Source organism: Nyctereutes procyonoides, unplaced genomic scaffold, assembly GCF_905146905.1.
Source record: "Nyctereutes procyonoides isolate TBG_1078 unplaced genomic scaffold, NYPRO_anot_genome, whole genome shotgun sequence".
Lineage (NCBI taxonomy): Eukaryota > Metazoa > Chordata > Mammalia > Carnivora > Canidae > Nyctereutes > Nyctereutes procyonoides.
The window spans coordinates 53,145,447-53,171,023 of record NW_026575135.1 but is presented as its reverse complement, the minus strand read 5'-3'; the positions used below and the strand labels follow the sequence as shown (position 1 = coordinate 53,171,023).

The 25,577-nt window shown below is 38.3% G+C and overlaps 1 protein-coding gene across 2 annotated transcripts in view; it reads right to left on the bottom strand.

The window, feature by feature from the left end:
- Positions 1-425: 425 nt before the first annotated feature.
- AFF4 (ALF transcription elongation factor 4) overlaps positions 426-25,577 on the bottom strand; it is a 93,742-nt gene continuing 68,590 nt past the window's right edge. For both annotated transcript variants that reach the window (XM_055302812.1, XM_055302811.1), the window contains 12 exons: positions 25,240-25,402; positions 23,667-24,584; positions 20,479-20,567; positions 19,640-19,880; positions 14,217-14,311; positions 13,557-13,620; positions 13,306-13,442; positions 12,974-13,045; positions 11,761-11,854; positions 10,925-10,968; positions 9,448-9,668; positions 426-6,214 (listed from right to left, as the gene is read on the bottom strand). In XM_055302812.1, the coding sequence (XP_055158787.1) occupies positions 6,087-6,214; positions 9,448-9,668; positions 10,925-10,968; positions 11,761-11,854; positions 12,974-13,045; positions 13,306-13,442; positions 13,557-13,620; positions 14,217-14,311; positions 19,640-19,880; positions 20,479-20,567; positions 23,667-24,584; positions 25,240-25,402 (2,266 nt within the window). In that variant the 3' untranslated portion in view covers positions 426-6,086. The remainder of the gene's footprint in view (positions 6,215-9,447; positions 9,669-10,924; positions 10,969-11,760; positions 11,855-12,973; positions 13,046-13,305; positions 13,443-13,556; positions 13,621-14,216; positions 14,312-19,639; positions 19,881-20,478; positions 20,568-23,666; positions 24,585-25,239; positions 25,403-25,577) is intronic.

Below are 25,577 nucleotides of genomic sequence, written 5' to 3'. Positions count from 1 at the left end.
ATTCACAAGCTGTGGCTCTGAATCCTGGCCCTGCGCTGTGTCAGAACTCTTCAGTGAGGTGTCAAAGGTGGGCAGTGTTGGCATGTGCGACCTGATGATGTGCCCGAGTTTGTCTAGGACTAAAGAGAAGGCAGAGAATTGCACAAGAAACCTAGTTTAATAAAAACAATAAAAGCCCAAGCCCCCAAGAACAGCAGAAAAGACTTTTTGAAGATTTCTGCTGGAACAGGGCGAACTGTGATCTATGCAAAAGGACTCATGGCCAGCAAGTTCAGAATTTCTGTAATCAGAAAATGAGAGGTGGACTGGGGGACCAGACTTCTCAAGCACAGTAGCTACCAGCAGACACTAAGATACAAAACAGAAGTTACATGAAAAGGCAAAGTAAGAGTTGAAGAAGTTTAAAGAGCACAGTGTTTATAAACTTTAATACAGAAAATCTATTTGATATTTATTAAACTTAGTTTCTCCAGCTATGGTTTGGCATTATACAAAGCATCTTAATGACACAGTAGAGTTAAAAAGATCTTTACAAATTGAAATGTGATACCCTTGTCTCCAAATATTTTAATTGCCATAAATTTGTTTAAAAATACACATTAAACGCATGTTTGACACTCTAAACTTTCTATAATCTCAATACCACAAAATACATATAATATACTATACAGATGTGGAAAAATCTAGTTAGTATATAATACTTTGCTCACCATTAACAGCTTTATTATGTGAAATGCACATACTTAGAAATCCTAGCTTTTGAGCCCCAAAGTACCTCTGAAATTTTAATGTATTGCAACAAATAAAAATCACAGTATATAATTGAAATTTTGGTTGAAAATGTCAGATGCCTAAATATTTTGGATAAAAGAAATGTAAAACAAAGATTTGGATCATGTACAAAACAAAGGCATCCTATCAGACAGTAACAGTACCTTTCTGCAAAATCAACAAGGCTTTTATTTTATCAGTGACATTACTTCCCCTCCAAAACCCTCCCCAAATATCAAACTGTTATTCACCAAATAATTTTAATTTCAAATAAGATAAAAGGATTCAATAAATATATAAGCATTTCCATCCTCCATATACAAAATTTCTTAAAACCATCAAAACGGAGGCTAGATAGAAATTTCCATAACCACGCTAACCAACCTCACATCTGGTCCTCAAAGGTAGTGCCTTTCCAGGCATTGCCCATTGGGCCAGCTCTGTTGGTGAGCCCTCCCACCCCCCCCAACCCCAGTACTGTTGAACGCTCATGTCAATGATTTGCCAGGTGTGTGCATCAAGTTATAAAATGGGGACACTTCTTGAACAGCAACAACAAACTCAACAGTATGGATAACCATGGCATAGATATGAAAGGCAGCATTTCCAAACAGGTATTTTCCAGAGAGGAACATAGCAGGTAGAAAGTTCCAGTGGTTAAAAGCTGAAAAGAAACCCCACATGGAAGCAGTAACAGGTCAAAACTGCAGACTACTAGAATTTCTGGGTGGGAACTTTTTTCCCCCATGCTCATTTAGAGAGCTTTTTTGTTTGTTTCTTTTTTAAGAATAGCAATTTATGCTTAGCTGAGCAATGGTGGCACGGAGAGGTCAATGCTGACAGTCCCAAAGTCAGCTTCATTACATGATGTTTAGGCTGCTATTTCAGGATGCTTAAACATCTAGAAGACTTGTTTTATTAGACTTAACTCTGATGCTCTTATTCTGTGACCAGATTTCATCGAAAGGAAAAGATTTAGATATTTTTCACTGTTTTTCTAAAGATAGTGACTTCTTTTTAATTAACCATGTGGTTCAAATGAAGAGACTCAGCATCTGCTTTACCTACCGGTAATAACTTACTTCCTGTCACTTGCCAGCTTGGTTCTAGGGTCTAGAAGTCTAAACTGAATTTCTCCATTACTGAGTACAGGAAAGATAAGCACACAAAAAAAATGACCAACTTGGCCTCTTCCTCTGGATACTCCAAATCGTTTGATACTTTTCTCTTTATTTTACTGAATAGCAATCTTAGATGTGCAGCATTTATTTTTGGAAAAAATTCTGCCTCTCCAACACATTAATACATGAAATCAAAATGAAATCTGTGCTCCACATAATTAGAGGATATGGGTGATAGGAGTCTACATGAATGTGAAATGCTTTGCTTCCCAATTTACTTAGCTTAAAAAAAAAAAATCATCACAATCTGCCTAAAACAGTCATTCCCATTAGATGTTCCTGGGACCCAGAGGCAAACTCCTATAATTCAAATACATAATGAGGCCATTCTGTTCAATTAGCAACTGGAAAATGAAAATCCTTCCCACCCTGTAAGAGCCCTATTATACTACAGAAGGGCTCAGATATATTTTAAAAGTTAATTTACTACAAATCATAGTAATTAAGCTTTAACAATCTAAAAGGAATACACATTGCACCCTTGAACATTAATATTCAAGGTGTCAACAAGAAAGTGTCTTAGATCAATTTAATAAATAATGTGGAAATAGTTGCACTAAGCTAAAATACTAAACACACACATTTTTGACAAACTAATTTCATGTTTTCATACATACATACATATATATAAAGTGTGTATGTGTACATAATTTTAAAATCCAAAGCTGCATACCCTCACACCTAGAAGAGCGCACAGCATACCTCTCCGCTACACAATGAGGCATCACCGACTGGAGCGACCACTGGCTGCTCTGGAGCTCCACAGTGCTGCCAGACTCCAGAACTGGAACTTTCATTCAGAACAGGTGCCTTCTGTAGGCTCTTGCTTCACAATGCAAGCTCGCTCAATGAAGATAATTTCCCAAAGTTTCTGTCATTAAATACAAAATGATGCTTGTCTGATTTAGCTGATTAAATCTTTCTTTAATAAAAAGAAACAAACAACAATTAAAAAAACAACAACAGTGAGTCTAGTAAAGCCACAAGTGAATGCAAAGTGCAGCCCAGGTGCCTATGGATCCACCAGGGGGAGAGCTACCCAGAGCGCAGGCATGTGTGGGCACATGCACACGTTACACTACACTGCTTCTGCACCGGAGAATTACGTCAGTGAGGGTCAACCTTCTCCACTCTTCGGCAACTAGAGCCGAAGATTTATCTAAAGTACTTGTTGCTTACAAACTTAGTTCTTGGCTCCTTGCCCAGGAGAAGGTGGCACTGAGGCAAGAACTGGGCTGAGTGTTCCCCAGCCAGACTGCACCCCAGCTGGACAGTGGAAGCTGAATGGCTTGGAGGGGAGGGCCCCCCACAGCCCAGCCCAGGCTGGGCAGAACTGCTCACTGGCTGCCTGGAAAGTCCGATGGTATAGGCTGCTGCCTCCTGGCATACAAGTGTGGTTGGAAAGAGCAGTCAACAGAGTGATTTTTTTTAAATAGTTGCTATTTCTATAATTAACTATATATTAAAGTACAAGTCTCAGACGAAGTAAAGTTTTTAGCCACTTGTCAAATTCAGTTTTAAATGGTTCTAGAACACTGAAGACACCTATTGAGGAAGGAGGAATGGTGGCCTATTAGGGGAATCCAAAGTATGTGCTGGAGCAGATGAAGACACAGACAACTTTTGAGGAGATGGACAGAGGAAGGGGAGTGGTGTTTCCACAGACTATTACATTGAAAATTCAATTATTTAGGATAGGATTCTGACCCATTGCCCATTACCACCGTGGGAAAATCCCTCCACAATGAAAAGCTTGAAAAAATTCATTCCATAAGAATTAACACAGTTTAGAGAGAATTAACTTAGAACAGCACCATAAAACATGCAGGAAATTGTCTTAACAAAAAATCAGTGTGACCCCAGAAACACTCCTGCTGCCTTTCAGGACACACAAGAGATTAGAACACGCTGGAACTCAGAGGTGCCCCACTGGCTGCTGTTGCTGAAAGCATAAAAGCTCGGAGGATACTTTATACATTTCTAAGATATCACTGCAAATTAAGGAATCAGAGTAAGAGCAACCAGAGAAGGACAGGACATACATCTACTTGATTAACAGGGGCAAGTTTCTTACCAAATAACTACCCTAATCACCAAGAAGTTGTCTTCTTAAGGAAAACTGTTCCTAAAACATACTAGTAAGATTAAGTTAGAAAGATTTCAAAGGCAATTTCTCCAAGGGAAAAAGATTAACTTCAGCATAATTTCTAGATTCCAATCCCCAGTGATATGCAAAAACAGCCGGAGGTACAGAACAGTTAAAAAAAAAAAGCTCTGTAAATATGAAGCCACAGGACAAGGAAGGTTCACAAGCTTCAGAAGTAAGTGTACAAAAGACTCAAACACAGAGGATTCACTGCACCACTGGGCCTGGAAGTTCTATCCTTTCTTTCCCATTTCAAGCTTTAGCAACCATCTATGAATAGCAGGGCAATCCTTTTTTTTTTTTTTTTTTTTTCCTGATTGGATTAATTCATTTTTGGAATGGGGAGAAGGACAAACTATTTTTTTGGAGCAGCATTACCCAATCAGACTAAGTCATGTAACCAAAGCATTAACTTTTCTGAAATAATTCCTCTTTATGTGACCCTAAACGAAGATTAAAAAAGAGAATTTAACATTACTACTGCCAAAGACCAACCGTAACAGGTGATCTGGTCCTAGTGTAAAACTTCATCTGTAAACAATCCATAGAGTTTTCATTCAAAGGTAAGATTTAAGGCACACCAGACATGATAGGGGCACATGATCGGGGCATGATCGAGGGTACATTTCTCACCTTTGACTCCTATATGCACCTTACAGGGAAAGGTACTTTGAAATACAACTCCTAACAGAGTTGGCTTCGGCTCTACTCTTGCTCCCCTCCCCTGCCCAAGAGAGCTAACAATGAACCAAATAGGTACTTTCCTAGTGTGAATCTTCTGATATCATCAGAAACATAAATCATTGGTGAGGGCCTTCATAATACAAAAGGAGTCAGTACAAGACAGATTTAAAAGAAGAACTTCATCTCTACCTCAGGCATTACAACCGTAAGTTGTAGAGCAAAAGCACACACAGCAAAGCTCCAGCCCATTCCTGCATTTGTCACTGTATGCTCCCATGAGAGCATCATAATCTAGTGTGGCAAAAACATTTTAAAAATAAGAATTCTGAAGAGAACTTTAACCCTTCAAACATCATCACTGAAAGAGATCAAGGCAGCAACCCTCAGGAGCTGGATCACCCTCCATTCCACAGTAACTTACTCTCTTTCAATTAACCATCAAATTATTAGCAACAACAAAGAACACATGGTTCTAATAAAATCCATGAAGTTCAAGATTGTCCATCTACGAAACCCTTTACAAAATATCCTTCTCCTAGAAAGTTTGCCTGCCCTCTTCTGTAATGCATTAAATGCAAGATATAGTCACCTTGTGATTGCTATAGTGTTATTAACACATTCACAGTTCTTGAAATAATGCATACCAAATCAGACACATTTCATCTTCTATCTGTAGAATGCCAACTTCTCATATTTAAATGATTTTTCATGTGTAGAAGAGTATCCTTAATACTAAGCATAAATTCTGCAATAAAATTGTAGTTAAGATTAAAATAATATCAGGTAGTAGGTGTAGAAAGAACATGTCCATATTTTAGATGAACCCACTCTTACTCTTAGAAGAGCTACCACAAAAAGACATTAGGTAACAAAGCTCCCCAAGTATATAAATAAAAATGCCTACATTAAATTTACGCTAAATTTTCAACAGAGTAAATTTATAGGCAGAAACTACTAAGTTTTAAGCTAGCCCCAATCTGGGAACTTAAAAAAATTAAAATAAATAGAATTTCAATTGATCAGTTATAAATTGCAATTGGAATTTCAATCTTATTACAGATCACCAAAACCATCTTATCAATGTGCTGCAGATTTAAAAACATTTAAATAATTTTTCATATTGGGAATATTAAAGGGCTCAACTGACATCATGGCTTTGGGTCATAAATAACAACACATGAACCAGGGAGGAGAAAACCATTCCTCATTCTTAGTGTCGACTAGGTGGCATGTTATGGCAGTTTTCCTTCGTGATGTGACACAGTGTTGTGGAGAAAATCAGAGGCAACGAGAATGTGTTCAGTTCAAGATATCAACTTGGCATCCTGGCGAAGCCAGTGCAGTCCCTGCCGGGTGTATCGAACTAGGTCTGTCATGATGCTCGCATTAAAGATGAGAGGGCCCATCACTTTATCCAGTTCAGCAAAGAATTCTAGAAAATCAAAAACAGTCATTAAATGATGCACACACTCTCCTGAACCACTGCTTTTAAAGTTTTAGTCCAGATTATAAATAGTAGTCAAATGAAGTAAAAAAACCACTCCCTCCTGCACTATATGATGCCCATCCATATTTCAGAACAAACCATTCCATAGTCTTTTTCAAGTTCTATTATTCCTGTAATCATGAAAGGTTTCAAACAGACTGTATGGTTAGGAATTGTTATATAAAAAATGGAATTGTACTGATGGAAATTATCAATTGCTAGTATGCAGTAAACATTACTAAAGTGGAGACAATGTACTATATTGTACTATTACTCCAAACAGTCTGTGTACTTCTTTTAAAAAAAGATTTTATTTATTTATTCATGAGAGGCACAGAGAGAGAGGCAGAGACATACGCAGAGGGAGGCAGCAGGCTCCCTGCAGGGAGACCTATATGGGACTTGATCCCAGAACCCTGGGATCATTACATGAGCCAAAGGCAGACGCTCAACCACTGAGCCACCCAGGTGCCCCTGTGTACTGTTTTTGTGTAAGAAGTGAGTGGTACAAGAAACGATGAGATTCTTTGTATGTTTCTCCATCCCTAAGAGTTCCTTTATGACAGTCTGTCCCCAAACTTTCTGCTATAATCATATACCGTGCCACACTGATAAATTAAATCCCACATTTTAGAGAGTATAATTTAAAAATGTAAAGGATGGAGATCAAAGGATTCTTCCTATTTGAACAAATATAGGTTGATCTGCACGTGAGGTGGGTGCAAAAGAGGAGGTGGGAACAACAGTATCCTAACATTTGATCCCCATGTAAACTCAGACAGTAAGGAGTTTTTATACATGCAGAGAAAAGGGGGTCATTCTCATGATAAAGACCTCAGCCTACTCAAATAATGCAAGAAGCAATCAAGGAATTGAGGTCTTCTTTATAGAATTCCAGATAATAAATGCAGATGCAGTATCAGAATAGAAAATTCCAATTTCCTTTTTTTTTTTTTTAAGTAGGCTCCAATGTGGAGCTTGAACTCACAACCCTGAAATCAAGAGCTGGATGCTTAACCGGCTGAGCCACCCAGGCATTCTGAAAATTCCTATTTCCTAATGGAATAATTGATGTAGGAAATGACCATCAATGAATGCTAAAACCTAAATTAAGGTTTAATGGGGAATTTTACATCAAATTGATGAGGCTGAAACCACCTGAATTGTATCAGAGGTCGAATCTTACTATCACTAAACAAGAGGTAAGTATTCATTACACGCCTCATAGTATCATATAATTGGCAATCTAGAGGACCACCTATGAAATGTTATTTCAAATAATGAATCTAATCAAATCTCAAGATAAAACTATCAGTATGAAGGAAATAAGGGGGACAGAGGAGAAGCTAAATGATACCATAAGGAAGGAGTCAGTCAAATCACAATATGACTCATTTTCTCCTCAAAATAAATGGCGCAGTGCCCTGTCCCCTCAAACACCAAAAACTGGAGGAAGAAGACAGACTTCGGAGACTGATGAAGGAATGTTTGGATCCTGTTGGAAACACAGAACGGAAAGGGGGGGAAAAAGGTGTATTTGCAACAAGAGGGAAACTGGATGGCAGACCAGGTACGAGAAAGGAATTACTGTTAATTTTGGTGACTGTGTTAAAGGCACAGCAATCACTTTCTTGAAAAATCCTTATCACCCAAGGATGCATACACCTAAGTATATTCAGGTGAAACATCACAATAACTGATATTTGCTTTAAATACTCTGGGGGGCGGGGAGAAAAATATGATTCAGAAAGAAAGAGATGAAACCAGATTACCAAAATGCGTTGCTAAAGCTGAAGTTGAATGAAAGGTGCACGAGGATTGTTATGCTATTATCTTTCCTGTTGTCAACATTTGAAAAGTACCATACAAAAAAGTAAAAATAAAAAAGAATATTTTAAAAAGGAAAAATTAGCCTAGAAAACTGGCATCAAGGAGAAAAATGGAAAATAAAGCAGGAGTGATTTAATTAGAATTTCTGCTTTGTAACTTTTCCTGAGCAATACAGTTTTAGGAAAGTAGAAACAGGATTTTCTGTTAGATGTTGGGGTTCCTCTTCTACCTTTCACTATTTTCCTTCTTTAGGAATAGGAATCTTTCACCTTCATGTGATTACCTGTTTATATTATAAATATTTAAATGCACTCTGTGAAAAAAAAGACACTTGATTTACTAGTATCGTGTTTCTCTACAAAAGATCTACCTGAATAGCTGCCACACACACACACATCTGCTACTAACAATGACGAAAATAAAATGGTGTTTATATAGTACTTTTACCTGGGATCTTCTGTTTACTTATTATTTTAAATTTCAAATCCAGTATAGTTGGGGTGCCCTGGTGGTTAGAAATTGATTTTTTTGTGGTCTCCTTTATCATATAGGTTTTCTAATTCACTTAAAAATCCAATATGATTGGGATCCCTGGGTGGCGCAGTGGTTTAGCGCCGGTCTTTGGCCCAGGGCGCGATCCTGGAGACCCGGGATCGAATCCCACGTCGGGCTCCCGGTGCATGGAGCCTGCTTCTCCCTCTGCCTGTGTCTCTGCCTCTCTCTCTCTCTCTGTGTGACTATCATAAATAAATAAAAATTAAAAAAAAAAAAAAAAAAGCTTTCCTTTAAAAAAAAAAAATCCAATATGATTGTGTTTGGTTTTTTTTTTTTAAGTTTTCTTTATTTAAGTTATCTCTACACCCAACTTAGGGCTTGAACTCACGACCTTGAGACCAAGAGTCACACGCTTCTCTGAATGAGCCAGCCAGGTACCCCTGAATGTGCTTTCCTATATATTAAATATCTCACATATACATAATACAATATTATGTGTCTGCACATAATCCTACGCCTAAGCCAAGTTTACTGTTTACCATCCTAGAGTAGAACATGTATTTTATTACTCTTATAATTGGAATTGCACTTAACGTGCCAGAACAAAGGCATATGTGTCTTAGGGGAAAAGCTATTTTTAAGTTTAGTGTGTGTCACTGGTACAGTGAAAGATAGTTTTTGACTAAATTCAGTACATATAGTATGACCAGTAAAGCAACGATGATTAGGAAACTCTTTATTGCCAACTCTAGACTACATAATAAACCAAATGCAGATCAGACTCTTATTTACGTAGATCATAAAAGTTCCTTTAACAGTTTCATCCTTCAAAGTTTCTCTAGAGACCTTCCTACCTTTCTGCTCTTTAGAAAGCTGTTCAGCTTGGTCCCAAATTTCCGTGGCATAGAGGAAGTTAGATGTAACTTGAACATAGCTGGCTGCCATCTGGTGGATCCTCTGCGGAATGGTCACTGAAGAACCACTTGCTGAAGCACTACTGGCCCCTGAAGAATAATTTCCTGAATTGCCTGGCGACAACTTTGGAGAAACAGGGGAAGGCATCCCAACGGCTTTGCTACACACAGAGAAACAGGAAGCTTATTCATACGAATATGGTGAATAGGATGAAACCAATGTTCTACAGGCTCTTCTTCCATGAAGGCTTTTACAATTTAAAGATTCTTTTAAACCAGAAGAGTTCCCAGAGAAGTACAATTTCTTCTCAGTAAGTACTTATAAGGCTCACTAAAGCCCACAGTGAATCATCACCTCTAGACTCTTTGTTTTAATGAATGGCAACAGCAAAAGAACAAAAGACGACAAAGAAATGACAAGTCACACACCTTGATAGCAGTAGTTCCAAGGCTTAGAAGCTAGATCACCTCACTCCCAGCTCGACACACTTTCCCTCTATTCTGGCATGTAACTAGGTACTTTTCAAGTTGTTTTGTAGCAAGTTGGATGGAATTTGCAATTTAACACAAGAATTGTGGTAGACAGGAACATCTTAATTTGAATTCCATTATTTCCGGTACTTTCCTTGTTTAACCAAGTTACTCAAAGCTGACAAAGAGGTACAGCTTTTTCAATCAACTGCCGTTATCTCAAGCTTCCTGTCAAATATTTCTTAAGAAATACATGCTGAAATCTGACAGGTTCATTTCAGCAGTACTAAAATTTGTGGAAATGTCCAAGGCCATTAAAAAAAAAAAAAAGAAAATGAAACAAAGTTGGGGGGACAAAAATGATTTGTTATGAATAGTTTTTTATCTTCACTTTTAGCACCATAAATTTGGTGAGGAAAATACACAAGGGCAAAGACAGAAAGTCAATTAACATAAAAATAATAACTGAACAGAAAAAAACCACAACCCAAAAGCTGTCATGGTAATTTTCCTCCTTTAGGTGGTGATGTGGGATGGAGGAGAAACCATAACTGCACCACTGTTACTAATTTCTGGCAGTGTCAAGACTTGAGTAAAATAAAGCTCACTGATAAAAACCCGAGTAGCTGTAGAAATTAAACTCTAAGAAGGACTCAAATGCTGTCATAAAAACTCATATTTCTACAAGTGAAATGTCCCCTCTCTACTCCTTCTAAGACTATGTTCATTACCAATATTTTCAACTTAGTAAAAAATAACTTAGTAAAAAATAAACAGAAAAAAAATGAAACTTTAAAAAAATACTTTATTAGAGATGGTTTTCATTTTTTTTTTAAAAAGTGTCACCTTTCCATTTCTGGAAATTGGGCCCTATCCATTTTCCACTTTTACACAAAAACAAGTAATTTTGTCACAAAAAATATTTTAGAGAATAAAATTTACTTACGTTCCCAAGCCAGGTGATGGTGCTTGAGAATTATTGTAAGAATTCTGTGGGAAAATAAAATGTACTTAAATTAAAAACAAACAAACAAAAAAAAAACTACTCCTGAAGAACTATATATATTTAAGAGCAATGGGCTAAACTGCTCTTTAAGAAGCTTTACACATTTAAGAACACAAAGTATAATCATTGAGAGCGAGACAAAGTGTGTGCCTGTGTGTGTAAATGTGCGACAAAGACGTGAGAGCTGGGGGTTCCAGAAGGCTTAAAGCATGCGTAACACTCAGACAAAACCTGAGTCATACTATATGCAAAGGCTGTGAAAGGACGTGACCCATACAGCTTCCCTTGGGCAGAGGTAAGGAACAAGAGACAGAGACCTCGATGGTTTGAGGTCAGGGTAAGAAGTTTATACCTGACATGGCAAAAGCAACAGTAAGTCACTGAAGGGCTCCAACTCAGAACCAGGGGGAGATTTTAAGATTTCTGTGGTGGTGTGAGGAAAAAAACCTAGACATTTTAGGAAACTAATACAACAGTCTAAGGAAGGGTGGTAGTGAAAACAGAAGGCTATCTGCGAAGTAGAAACTAGGTCTCCTGATAGAGATTACATCTACTGAAATATTAGTAAGAGCCCCTGCATATGGCTACACAGATTCCACAATCAGATGTATGTGCACTGAAAAAACATTCTGAGCAATCTCAAACCCATGTGAAAGTTGGTGAACAGTAGCTCCTCTCTCGCGGTGGTAGGCACTCTGAAGAGGCACTCTGGGGCTGGGACAGGAGACTACCAATCTGTTTCCTAGGCCACGGCCCTTCCTCTTTTCCACACTTACCTTCAGGTGCTCTGTCAGTGTCTTTGAGTACTTCAGAGCATTCTCCTTCTTCAGTTTGAACAGCCTCAGATACAGCAAAGACTGGCATCGCAGGCTAGCCAATGGAAAAGGGAGCTTATTTACCAGCACAGCACCAGACTCTGGCCATATCTGCACAGACAACTTTTGTATTGTGCAAGAATACAGGACTGGCTCATGTGAACAGACATAGTATAAAGTCAATGACATTAACCCTCGGGTAAAACTGCAAGATGCGTTTATTATGGTGCACACCCAAAGGAGGGTAAGAGACTCAGGGCTACTCGATTTGCTGACAATAAAAAATAAAAACCTCATCCACAAGACACCAACATGTCATAACATATGCATTAAAAGAAATCACTGAGAAGCAGAATCTCTATGTCAAATTATAAATATCTAAAATTAAACAACAAAAACTAGGAAGCAACTATGCATAGTACATCTCTGATGTGACATATGGGGACCTTACTATGGCTTACAAAAACCTTGCATGGTCACCACTGCCCACCTTTCCCTTCTCTCTGGTCTTCTCTTTCATTCCTCAGTCATTCCCAGTTTCTTTCCACTGTCCAGACCTTGCACATATCCCCCCTACCTGAAGACCAGGTGTCCCTACACTCTACTCTTACAGTTACTATACTTTTCTCTCAAAAGTACTGAATTCATATACTTGTGTGATGACTTAATTTGTGTCTCCTCACACCAGACACTAGATCCCATGACAAAAAAGACTATGTCAGTTTATCCACAGTTACGTTCCCAGTTGCTAAACCCAGTACCAGGTAGAATAAATACTTTTAACAAATGATCTGATAATATCTCCCTGGGACCAAGCCAACAAGCCACATTCTTCACTCTGAACAAGCTCAACATTTGCTCCCTAAGGAAAGGTACTTAACACACTTACGTGTGAATAAGGAGCAAGATATCAAAAGAAGAACCCAGAAAAGGGACACTGGGAGTTCTAGGGTCAGATCCCAATGTTTTTGCCGTGAGCATAATAGATCGGAGCTGACAACAACTAAAATCTTTCAGTAGGAATTTTAACTTATTTTCTACTTTACCCATCAAGAATAGATTCATGCCTGGGTTATGAAAGGTTGATTCAAGAATAACTTTCAGAAGGGCACAAACAGCAAAATTTCCCTGGGAACAGCTGGTCATCTAGCAGAGGCTAGGACACAACACTTACCAAAGTACTGTGAGCCTTTTATCTGCAGCTGTAGCATCAGGTGCCAAGTAATTCTTTAGCTTCATAGTGTATCTGTGAGTTAGAGCAACAAACAAATGATACAAAACACAGTACTTCATCTTGATCTTAGGACTTCCTTAGTCCTCAGAACGTTAGAACCCAACCTAAACAAAGGCAAAAATACCCACTGAAGTATCTGGCTCTCCTTATCCCAGGACAAGAAAGGATTAAGACCCTCCATAGCTTTACTGTATACAGCTCTATCAGCCCCTTCCAAAATGAACCAAAGAAATAATAGTGCCAATGATGGGGCAGCAAGTTTTCCCACTTACTTGATGAGCTCCACTGTCTCTGAATACATAGGGAATGGGGATTTGGATTCCTGAGCATTTTTCTCTAATGCATTCCCACATTCAATGAAAGATACCACAGCATCAAGATAGTATACAGCTTTCTCAAACCTATCAGACTGAAGAAAGGAGAATAAAGGTAATGAGAGATACACTGAGGTACTATGGGAACACAAACAACAAATGAGAATTTAAGTTAATTTGATTAAACAAATGTGAGAATGTTTACATACCAATGCATCTGCATTGTGCTTTAGCTTTTTTGCTTCTTGTAAATAATGGTCTGCTGAATAATTTCTGCAATGTAAATTTTTATAGTAAATAAAAATGGTAAATATTTTCATATTGCTTGTTCATTTTAGTCTTAGCATCCCTCAGTTTTCATGTCCTCAAGTAAAGAAGATGACCTACCACTAAACATTTAGTTCCATGTTTTCTGACAAATGTTTTTATTGGGTTAGGAGCATAACTCCTGTTGGCCAACCGGCAAATTTTCTACCTTAGGAAAAGAGAAATCAAGCTCCCTAGTATTAAATGCTAAGTTGTTTGAAAATTTTGGAATAAATGGAATGTGGGTAAGGGAAATAACCTCTTTACGAAATGGAGGAAAACCTCAACACTGCTCTTCCTTATTTAAGAAAGCCCCCATCTTGAACAGTGGTAGGAGGAGTCAGGTTCTACATGAAGTCATGTTACTCACATCCCCCAGGAGTCATGATGTTCGGTTAAAGGAGCAATACTTGGACTACCGGGTGCCTTTCAAATTAAAATCCAAATGTTCTGGGGATCACAACACAAGTATGAATTCTTCTGGTCACTGACAGGAATTTAAGTGAGTTTCTTATATGCTGACTGGGATGATTTCTTCAATACATAAAAAACATTTCTCTCACCTGTCATCAAAGGCAAGCTTTGTTCTCCGAGGCTTAGAAGCATCAGGAGTTGGTGTAGATGAAGGACAGTTAGAGGAGCTATTTGGAGCCTTTTCCTGACCAAAGAAACATATAACATCAAAAATATAAAATGTTGAATTCGGAGGTGATAAATATTAAACTGAAAATATTTCTTGAATCACTAGTAAAAGGAAACAAAATTCCACTGCCTTTAGTATTTAATTTCCTTGTTACAGAATTTTTAAATTTCAGAATGTAAAAAACCCTTTTAACAGAATGGGTCCATTTTATATAACCAAAAATATTCATTCTAAAATTAGAGGTCTGGGACACCTGGGTGGCTCAGCTGTTGAGTGCCTGCCTTTGGCTCAGGGCGTGATCTCAGATCAGGGATCGAATCCTGTATCGAGCTCCCTGTGAGAAGCCTGCTTCTCCCTGTTTATGTTTCTGCCTTTCTCTCTGTGTCTCTCATGAATAAATAAAATATTTTAAAACAAAAGAAAATACTTTGTCCCTGTTCTCAAAATTTTAATAAATAAAGCTTTCCTTGGTTCATATGTGTGAAATAATAATAATAATGATAATAATAATAGCAGAGATCTACTATGTACCAGACACTGAAACAGACACTATTTAAAAACATAAGGAAGGGGATCCCTGGGTGGCTCAGCGGTTTAGCACCTGCCTTCAGCCCGGGGTGTGATCCTGGAGTCCTGGGATCGAGTCCCACATCGGGCTCCCTGCATGGAGCCTGCTTCTCCCTCTCTGCCTGTGTCTCTGCCTCTCTCTCTCTCTCCCTGGGTCTCTCATGAATAAATAAAATCTTCAAAAAAATAAATAAAAACATAAGGAAGACACAAACCTACTATCACAATAGCAGTACTGCTTAAGACAAAATTTACTGAAAATTACTGGTCAATGAAAACAGCAATAATAAGATCTAACACTTAATCCATGCTTACTGCCTACCTACCTGGCAGTAAGTTAACTGCATACTGGGCACAGTGGTTAAACCCTTCCACAACCCTCTGGAATGCATACTGCTATTGGGACAGAATAAAGAGCAATGCAAAGGAGGGTAACTTACCCAAGTTTAAACAGCTTTTAAGTGGCATTCCTGGAATGTGGCTTTTAAATCCAGGTCTGTCACATTTTAAAAGGCTAGCCACTTTCTTAATCTGTATTCTATCTTCTATCAACATAGCCCTTTATGCAGGGACTGATCCTGTCTTTCCAACTGCTTTCCTATACACATTTTCCCACAAGAAAACACCAGAAATAAGTAGAATTTATCCTATAAATGCATGAATGTTTCAACATTAAAAAACCCAATTAATATATAATTTTACTCCTGTGCTTAAAAATCTGAAAAGGAACCAGGTTGCCATTTCCTTTCCCTTTTTTTTTTTCTTTTTAAAGATTTTATTTATTTATCCATGAGAGACAGAGAGAGACAGAGACACAGGCAGAGGGAAAAGCAGGCCCCTCACAGGGAGCCTGATGCAGGATGCGATCCCAGGACCCCAGGATCATGACCTGAGCTAAAGGTGGTTCAACCACTGAACCACCCAGGTGCCCCTACCATTTCTTTCCTAAATGATAACAGCTTTTCAGTTCTACCCAATGCACCTTACCTCAAGGAATGAAAATAAAGGTCCTGAGATCTGAGAAAATACTAAACTCTTCATGGTAAAGTTTACATGTTTATGCAATGACTTCCTGCATATTATGATGGAATGTAACATTACTAGGCCAGCTTTCCCTCTATGTTTTTTAGGTATTTCCACAAATGCCTAAGTTTAGATTTACTGAAGGAAAACTGAAGTTATTAAGCATACATTTAAAAATTGTCTACGTGTTTTGTTTTGCTTTTTGTCTACGTTTTAACACATTTTATCTAAAAATTATATGCATGGGATATGTAAAAACCACTGTGTGGAGAAGGAGGTTAACTAAAATTACACAGTGGTCATTTCACAATACATACATATATTGAATCATGGTGTGCACCTGAAATTAATGTTGTATGTCCAATATATCTCAATTAAAAAAAAGAACTGGCAGAATTAAAAGAAGAAATAGACAAATCTTGTGTTTGTGGAAAAATGAACAAGAGGACAAGGTGACCAAATATCAGCATAAAGGTTTGAAAACATTATTAATTGAATTACATAGATTCCCTCCCTGTCTATAATATATGCAGAATATACATTCTTTTCTAGCAAATATAGAACATTACAAAATCTACCATCTAAAATACTATACCATCATAAAGCAAATCTTAACAAATTTCAAAAGATGGCTAGCATACAGATTACTTTTCAGCTCCAATGTAATTAAGGTAGAAACATTAATCAGAAGAAAACTAGCAAATCTCAGTAAGTCTGGAAATTGCCCAACATGCTTTTAAATAACTCTTGGGTCAATGATGAAATCACACTGGAAATTAGGAAAGATTTTAAATGGAGTTCTAAAAACACACCAAATCTTCTAGGATGCATGTAAGCAGTAATTAGAGGAAAATATACAGCCTAACCACTTATATTAGAGAAAGAAAAAAAAGGCTTCAAACTAATTTAAAAATTAGGGCTGCCTGGGTGGTTCAGTCATTTAAGCATCTGTCTTCAGCTCAGATCATGATTCCAGCACCAAGCCCTGTATCAGGCTCCCCGCTCACCGGGGAGTCTGCTTCTCCCTTTCCCTCTGCCCCACTCCTGCTCATGCTCTCTCATTCTATTAAATAAAATCTTAAAAATATATATATATATATAATTTTAAAATTAATGAGCTAAGTATCCATCTTTTTAGGAGTCAGTAAATAGAACAGTAGAGCAAAAAGAAAGACTAAGGAAATCATCAAGACAATAAATTAATGAAATAGAAAACAAAAATAAACCATGCAGAATCAACAAAAACAAAGGCTATTTTTTGAAAAGACAAGTAAAACTAATAAGCCACTGATGAGCCTGATCAAGGAAAAAGAGAAATGGCATACAGAGCTAATATTAAGAATAAAAGGAAAAAAAAAAAAAGAATAAAAGGGGAGGGAATATAAGTAGAGATGTTACTGATATCAAGAGCATATAAGAAAAAAAGAGCATAAAAGACTGTAATGAACAACTTTATGCCAACATATTTTGAATATTTGATAATATGACTATGTAGAGAACATAAGATAAAAAGTATATGTGGGATCCCTGGGTGGCACAGCAGTTTAGCGCCTGCCTTTGGCCCAGGGCGTGATCCTGGAGACCCGGGATCGAATCCCACATCAAGCTCCCGGTGCATGGAGGCTGCTTCTCCCTCTGCCTAAGTCTCTGCCTCTCTCTCTTTCTCTGTGACTATCATAAATAAATAAAAATTTAAAAAAAAGTATATGTAATTTTGGTTTTCCATATTACCTAATTTTTCTTTAGTTAAAATAAGAAAAAACATATTTTCCAACTAAATTATAGATTCTTCCTTAATAAACCCATATGTAATTGCCTAAATTGGAAATTGCCAAAACATTAACAACTGTAACAGTTGGGCAGCCCGGGTGGCTCAGCGGTTTAGCGCCTGCCTAAACCCAGGGTGTGATCCTGGAGACCCGGGATTGAGTCCACATCGGGCTCCCTGCATGGAGTCTGCTTCTCCCTCTGCCTGTGTCTCTGCCTCTCTTTCTCTCTCTCTGTCTCTCATGAATAAATAAATAAAATCTTAAAAAAAAATTCTAACAGTTACATGCCCTAAGATGTTGAAATCAAAGTAGTCAGTGCCTATATTTTATATTGTCAATAACAGAGTACCAAATAACTACATTTGATCCAACAAATATTTCCTGATTACCTAGTAAGTTAGACAATGGAGAAAACCCAGAACAAGATACAAATCCCTGCTTTCAAGGACCTGACAAGCCAATAAAGGGACACAGTTTTACCTGTGAGATCGCAAAAGCCAAATGAACAGGTGAGCTCATTTAAAGAATACGTTTAAAAGCGGAGGAGTGGGGGGATGGTGCTTGGGTGATTCAGTGAGGCCTCTGACTCTTGATTTCAGCATGGGGTTATGATCTCTGGGTTGTAGGATTGAGCCCCATAATGGGCTCTGCACTCAGCAGGAAATCTGTTTGAACTTCACTCTCCCCTGCCCCCACTTGGGTACTCTCTCTCTCTCTCAAATAAATAAATCGAGAGAAAGAGAGAAAGAGAGAGAGAGAGAGAGAGAGAGAGAGAGGGAGGGAGGGAGGGAGGGAGGGAGGGAGGGAGGGAGGGAGAGGGAGAAATCCTACAGGTAAAGGATGGAAAACAGAGAAAGCCAATTAGCAAGCAGACACAGAACTAGGATGGTGAAGGAGACCACAAGGACACTTAAGTTCCTTAAGGACACTAGGACTAACTCTCTAAGCTATTAGAGAAGGGTGTCTACCTGGAGAAAAAGCCATCTGTATATCTCAATTTGAGCCACTGTTCATAATTAAAATAAACTCAATTTTAAAGACTTAAACTACCACACTTAATAAGCATGAGTAACTATATTTAATGATCAATTTTTTTCAACTCTCAAAACTTTGCTTACTCAAGTCACAAATAACAACCCAGTGAATTCTTAAAAATCTCTTCTTAAAAATCGGGCAGCCCGGGTGGCTCAGCGGTTTAGCGCCGCCTTCCGCCCAGGGCGTGATCCTGGAGACCCGGGATCGAGTCCCGCGTCGGACTCCCTGCATGGAGCCTGCTTCTCCTTCTGCCTGTGTCTCTGTCTCTCAAGAATAAATAAATAAAATCTTAAAAAAAAAAAAAATCTACGTATTTTCCTAGTTTTGTCAGAGTGTTTGCTCCTGATCAAAACGGTTTAGAAAGTAAAGTAATGCAAATAACCGAGTAAACAAAGTGAGGGTGAGAATCTAATAAAACAGACCCCTGAAAAAGCTTCTGCGATCCAATTCTCCATCCATAAATATGAAGAATATCCCTCTACATTATGATCATGCCCTGGAAATAGTTCCCGTGCTACCTCAGCTAAAGAATTTTCACTGTTTACGAATCTAAGCCAAATTGGTTACTTTCTCAATTTGTGTAATACACTTGCTTGTAAAATCTAATTCTAAAGAATCTGAAGCCAATTTCAAGCCACAGACAACTCGATCCTAACAACTGGAGTAATTTATAAGTAGATCAGTATCAACTACTTTCTTCCAAAACCAACTTTTCCAATTAAGGGTTTCTGTCTTAATTAGTATGCACGTGGCCAGGTGAAACATTGCTTTTACAGTCTCAGACCAACCCCATACATTTATTATCAAGATTATGACATTCTGAGAGCAAAAATGCACAGGTCTATAAATTTAATGAGAGCTTTACAAGACTGTCAAAGCAGTGTCACCTTGGAGAATTCCTGTGGCAATGAGAGTACTTTTCAGAAGGCTCAGAGTCCCAATGCCTCACCTTGACCTCCTTGGAGCTACTGGAGGTCTTCCCCTCAGTCTTCTTCTGCTTGGATGTGGAGGAGCTGTTCCTGCTGCTCGCACTGTTCTCTTTGTTGCTGTTAGCACCGGACTTTAATGATGATGATTGACTAATAGTCCTCTTCCGAGAGCCATGCTCTGGTTTGGGGTCTTTTGAAGGAACGGGCCCAGCAGGAGACGGCAACAAATCCTTTTCTTTTGCAGCACTTTGCTTAGATGACCTGCCAAACCAAACAAATGCCCTCACTTTTCCACCAAATCATATAGGGGTGATAGATTTTTTTTTCTGTTTCTCTTTGCCTGCTCTCAAAACAAGTCTGTTTCTCCCTGAGTATTAGGACACATGGTTTCTACAAAACAAAGTTGAGGGCAGACATCATCTCTGTTTTCCACTCCCTGGCTGTATGTACACCCAGCACCTAAATGCTGGCCTGCCACACAGCAAGTATTCCATAAATCCTGGTTATGTGAATGAGAAGAGGAATGATGAAGATATGAAATTCCTAAGTTGGAAACTGGCCTCTGGACAGATAGAGATAAGTTTGTCATCTAACCAGAAAGTGGTAAAGCTTTACTTGAACTCTTAGCCTCTACTCAATCCTACTTCACTACAAGAAGAAAGGAAGGAGAGACAATGTTAAAAACTTTCTATCCCTGTTAGCTGACAGCAAAAGCTCCTATCTCATTGGTCTATGTAAATGTATACATGCATATGACATACACTTACTGAGAGGAACATTCTCAGAACACATTAGAAAGTACCCAGTGGCAAACAACATACACATTTTAACACACATGTAACATGTTTTGGGGACATACTCTCTGTTGCTGGATGGCTTGTGACCTGCTGAATTCTTGTCCTCTGTTTTGGGTTTCTTGCTGTCATTGGCTCGGTTATCATCTTCGTTCTGGAAAAAAAAAAGAAACTACTAGGTTGATTTTTTATTCATCTAATTTCAGTTTCCAGCATGAGTCACCCTCAAATAATTTATCCCTGATAAGTTTCAGAAAGAAGATAAATGTGAAGTGAAATAATTCATTTAAACAATGTTTAGTAAACTGAGTTTCAAGACTAAGTCTCCTATTTTAGATAAACAGAGCCCAAACACTGAAACACATTTCCTATAATCTTTTCATCCTAATGATTCTGGGGATGAGTGAAATTATACTTAAGATATAATTCACATACAATAAAATCCACTCTTTAAAAGTACACAATTCAATGACTTTTACTATATTCACATAGGTGTACAACCATTACCACAAACAATTCTAGAGCATTTTCATCATCTGTAAGACACCTGGACCCTTCAGCAGGCATTTTCCCATTCCTTCCACCCCTAGACTCTGGTAGTCACCAATCTATGTATTTTGTCCTTTTTAAAAATTTAAAAATTGTTTTTGTATTTTGTCTTTTTGGATCTGCATATGCGAGACATTTCACATATAAATGGAATCACATTTGTGGACTCTTGTCTCTGGTTCTCTTCAGTTAGTATAATATTTTTCAAGTTCATTGATACTGTAGCATGTATCAGGATTTCATTCGTGGTTATAGCTGAATCTATTCCATTGTATGCATATGCTACATTTTATTTATCTATTCATCAGTTAATGACCATATGGGTTGTCTCTACTTTTTGGATAATACAAGTAATACTACTGTGAACATTCACCTGTAAGTTTTTGTGTGGACATGTTTTCATTTCTCTTGGGTATATACCTAAGTGGAATGGAGTGGAATTGCTGTGTCATACAGGTACACTTTTTGAAGAACTGTCAAAACTGTGTTCTAAAGCAGTTAGAATCTGATCTACATATCATTGTATATTCCCATCAGCACTGTAATTAAAAATCTAACTCCTCCATATCTTCACCAATACTTGTTATTGTCATTTTTTATTATAGCCAAGCTTGATGATTCTGAAAAATTCTTTTTGCTGAAACAAAAGCTGTGAGCCATCACTGCCAAAGCTACTTTCTTGATTGATCCTAATTTTTCCTATTGCTTTAAACTTCAGGGCCCAAGAATCTAAAACATTCTGCCATGACAAAAAATCTGTTCTCCTACACAAATTATTAAAAGTAGACACATAAAAACATGAGACAAAAGAATCTACATCACCCTTCATTACCCTTGGGTGAGACTCCTCTCAGTACCATCTGCTTTATCTTCAGGAACTGCCCCTGACAATTTTACCAAAGAGTAAAAAGGACATTCTATGTTGTATTTCTGTATTATATAGAATCTTACAAAGAATATGTAATACCTTTCAAACACAAAAGAACCATTTCTTAATTCTTTAAGAAGTACCTTAGCTTTCTAAAGAGCAGAGTCCATCATATATAAGCTCTCACTTCATGTAATCCTATAAGTTAAATCACATAACCAAGTCCAGCAGTCTGAGGTTGTAGCTTAATAGGGTTAGCAGCCCTGAACTTACTGGTTGAAAAAGTTTCCCCATACTACAATAATGGAAACTCATTCGCTACAGTGCCCAAAGTAGTAAGCTTCAGTTTTCTTGAAATTCAAATTTTTAAAAATCTTCCAATTTTTTAAGTAAAAAAAAAAAAATTATTCTAGTTTGTCAAATATACATCATTGTCTGCACACACTGCACTGTGGTCTTAAGAAGAGGAGGAAAAATCTCCTCCTCACTTCCTTTTAAGAAAATATTTTATTCTTCCTATCCTCTATGAGATCTTCAAGGTCATCTGGGATTGAGGTTTTGCTCTGAGTCCACGTGCTCAATTCCTTGGTATTACACAGTCATATTCACCAGGAGAAATCATACTATTCTTCAATACAAATCATTAAAATTTCACTAGAAATTTAAAAAATTCTCACTAGAGCTGGAAGATCAAGGTGTTTTCCCCAAAGAATCTCCATCTACACATGTGAGTTATTCAGATCTTTTCATCCTCTGTCCATTATCCTCCCAACAGAGACATGTGTGAGTCTTCCCGTCTCCTAAGTCTAAAAAGGCTGATCTTAAATATATACCAAGCTTCACCTCTCAACTCAAATCATTCCAGAAGAATTTAAGGACAAGTGCTGGCCGTGTGTGAGCAAACGTGTTTAGTTCTGAACTTGTAGACATCGGTTTTCAAAAAGGGAAAAAAGATATGTACAGAGGACTAGTGAAGTTCTTAAGGATGTGTCAAAATTGGTGTCAATTTTGAAGCTGCAATTAGTAATTTAAAAAGTGTGACTTGGCCTGGGGTATAAAAGAGAAGAGAGTATTAAAAACTGTGACAACCTGGAAAATATATATCCCAGTGTTTTGTTTTTTGTTTTTTTAATCTTTTTTTTTTTAATTTTATTTATTCATGATAGTCACACAGAGAGAGACAGAGAGGCAGAGACACAGGCAGAGGAAGAAGCAGGCTCCATGCAGAGAGCCTGACGTGGGAGTCGATCCCAGGTCTCCAGGATCACGCCCCGGGCCAAAGGCAGGCGCCAAACCGCTGCGCCACCCAGGGATCCCCTGTTTTGGGTTTTTTAAAGACTTTTTATTTGAGAGAGTGAGAGAGCATGAGCAGAGGGGAGAGGGAGAAGCAGGCTCCCGCTGAGCAGGGAGTCCAACGCAGGGGCTCCTGACCAGGACCCTGAGATCATGACCTGAGCCAAAGACAGATACTTAACCGACTGAGATACCCAGATGCCCCTCAACTAAAGATATTTAAAATCAAAATGTTAAGAGTGTTGTGAAGGCCACTTTGCAATCCCTGCTTTACCCTCACCTCCACCCTGGCCAGCACACACACACTGAAGAGAAGCACTGACTGGCTCATTTCTTACTGGATTAGACAGTAAAGGAGACAGGTCTCGAGGCTCAGGGCTCCGTAAGAGACTGTTCTGTCTGTAGCCTCCCCTGAGTCTTAGGCTCACCCTCTATTTTCTCTCATAGCTATGACTCAATCAGGTATTTTCTGGCTTACTGAGATTTCCATTGCATTTCAGATTCTGATGTTTAAAAACAACACAACAAAAACCCTTTACAAACCTTATGTTTCCTCTTGCCTTTGTTGGAAACTTTTTCTGAGGCTTGTTTCTGAGCCTCTCTTGTGTGCTTTTCTGGCACATTTTTCTTTTCCCCCTTGGGTGGCTCTGTTTCTTTGTAAGGCTTTCCTGGTATTCTGGTCAAAAGATTCAGGTCAATCTTCACAATAAGTGGATACCTGTCATCAGGCTCACTGAGGGGTGAAAGAAGTTCCTTCTCTTCCATAGGAGAGAACATTCGTTGCCGAAAAAAGCTATCTTCTTCCTCCACTGAGGAGGGTTTCACGGGAGTCCTGTTACTCTCAGGGTACTTAGGAGTTTGTGAGGAAGGAGGAAGGCTCTCGCTTTCATCCGAATCTGAGGATGAGGTATCTGTTTCTATGATTTCCCTTGATTTCTGGGAAGATTTACTCGTTGACTTGTATTTCTTCTTCTCTGCAGATGGTCGAGGGGAAGATTTGGACTCCTTTTTGATATTGGGTTTCCTTGAGCCTTTGGTGGCTGCTTTGTGTCTGCTGGAAGGCATGCTGGTAGCCATGTCTACGGGGGTTTCACTTTCTATCTTCAGGCCTCCCCGGGGCTCTTCAGTGGCTGCCTTCTCAGCCTTTTTGGGTTGTTTTTTGCCTACAGTTCTCCTCTGTGTTGTGCTGTCACTCTGTGCAGGGGACTTCTGCCTCCCGCGCCCACTTTCTGATCCCTTTTGTACAGTTTTGGAGTCTCGTCCAGGAGTAGCAGAACTTGTTTCTTTAGGTCCGCCTGGATCAGTATAGCTATTCCCAGTGCCCTGTTCTCGGCCTTCTTTTTTATAGCCTTGAGATGACGGGATGTTACTGTCCACAGAAGAAGCTGGTGACACTTTATGTGGGTTCACTTTATTTAACCAATTATCAAGTTGCCATTTGTTTGTTGGTGGTGGTTCAGGCTGAAAAACAGAGAAATAAGTATGTTTTTTTTCAATACTGAAGCTTTCTCCCTCCTTAACAATCTCAAGGAAGAGAAAAAAAGCACAATGTCTAAGGCCATAAAGGCATTTGTTGTTCCCACTTCTGACTGAACTAAAGCAAAGGGCTGAATATTGACCATCAGAGCTCTCATCACTTGAATAAGAAGTTAAGCTTGATGTTACATATGGCCTTCAAACATTAAAGATTCCTGTCAGGAACCCAGGTTGAAAGGTAAATCACAAATGACAATGGGGGTATACTTAATTCCAGAAAATAAACAAATGATTAGGTACTGATAAGAGATTTTTAACCATATTTTATCAACCTACAGTAAAACTGTATAATTTAATACTCCTTTTTACCACAGTAACTACATAATATAAATTACCATGCTGAGACATAAAAAGAAAGCACAGACTAAAGAAATCCAGTATTTTAGGGACCTGAAATATGACCTCAAGTAATTCCTAATGTAGACTGAACGTTTGCTCAAATAACAAGGAAACTGAGGTACCTAAGTTTTCTCCAAGACACACAGTTCAATTTCTTAACCTTGTTTCCTAATCAGGTCTTAACTGGCCATCAGCAGGGGCTGTGAGAGGCCTATGGAAGGTACCCCTGCCTCCCTCTCACCTCAGGAGATGCACTCTGGGATGGTTCATTTGCCTCACTGTCACTGGAGCTACTTTCACTCTCTGAGTCAGATCCAGAGCTGCTTTCAGATCCACTGTGGCTGCTAGAATCATCCCTGGAGTTATCAGCTCCTTCACTATTATGGTGTGAAGGTTCAGAGTTACTAAAAAGACATAAAACATATAAATGACCAAAAGTTGTTTTACAGCGATAGCAGGAAAACATCCAAATCTGACAATTCATTTAAAATATTTATGGTTTGTTACGCTCTTACAGCTCTATGAATCCAGAACTTCCATTTATAAGTAAAATGCTTCCTTAAAAAGTTTCTAATATGC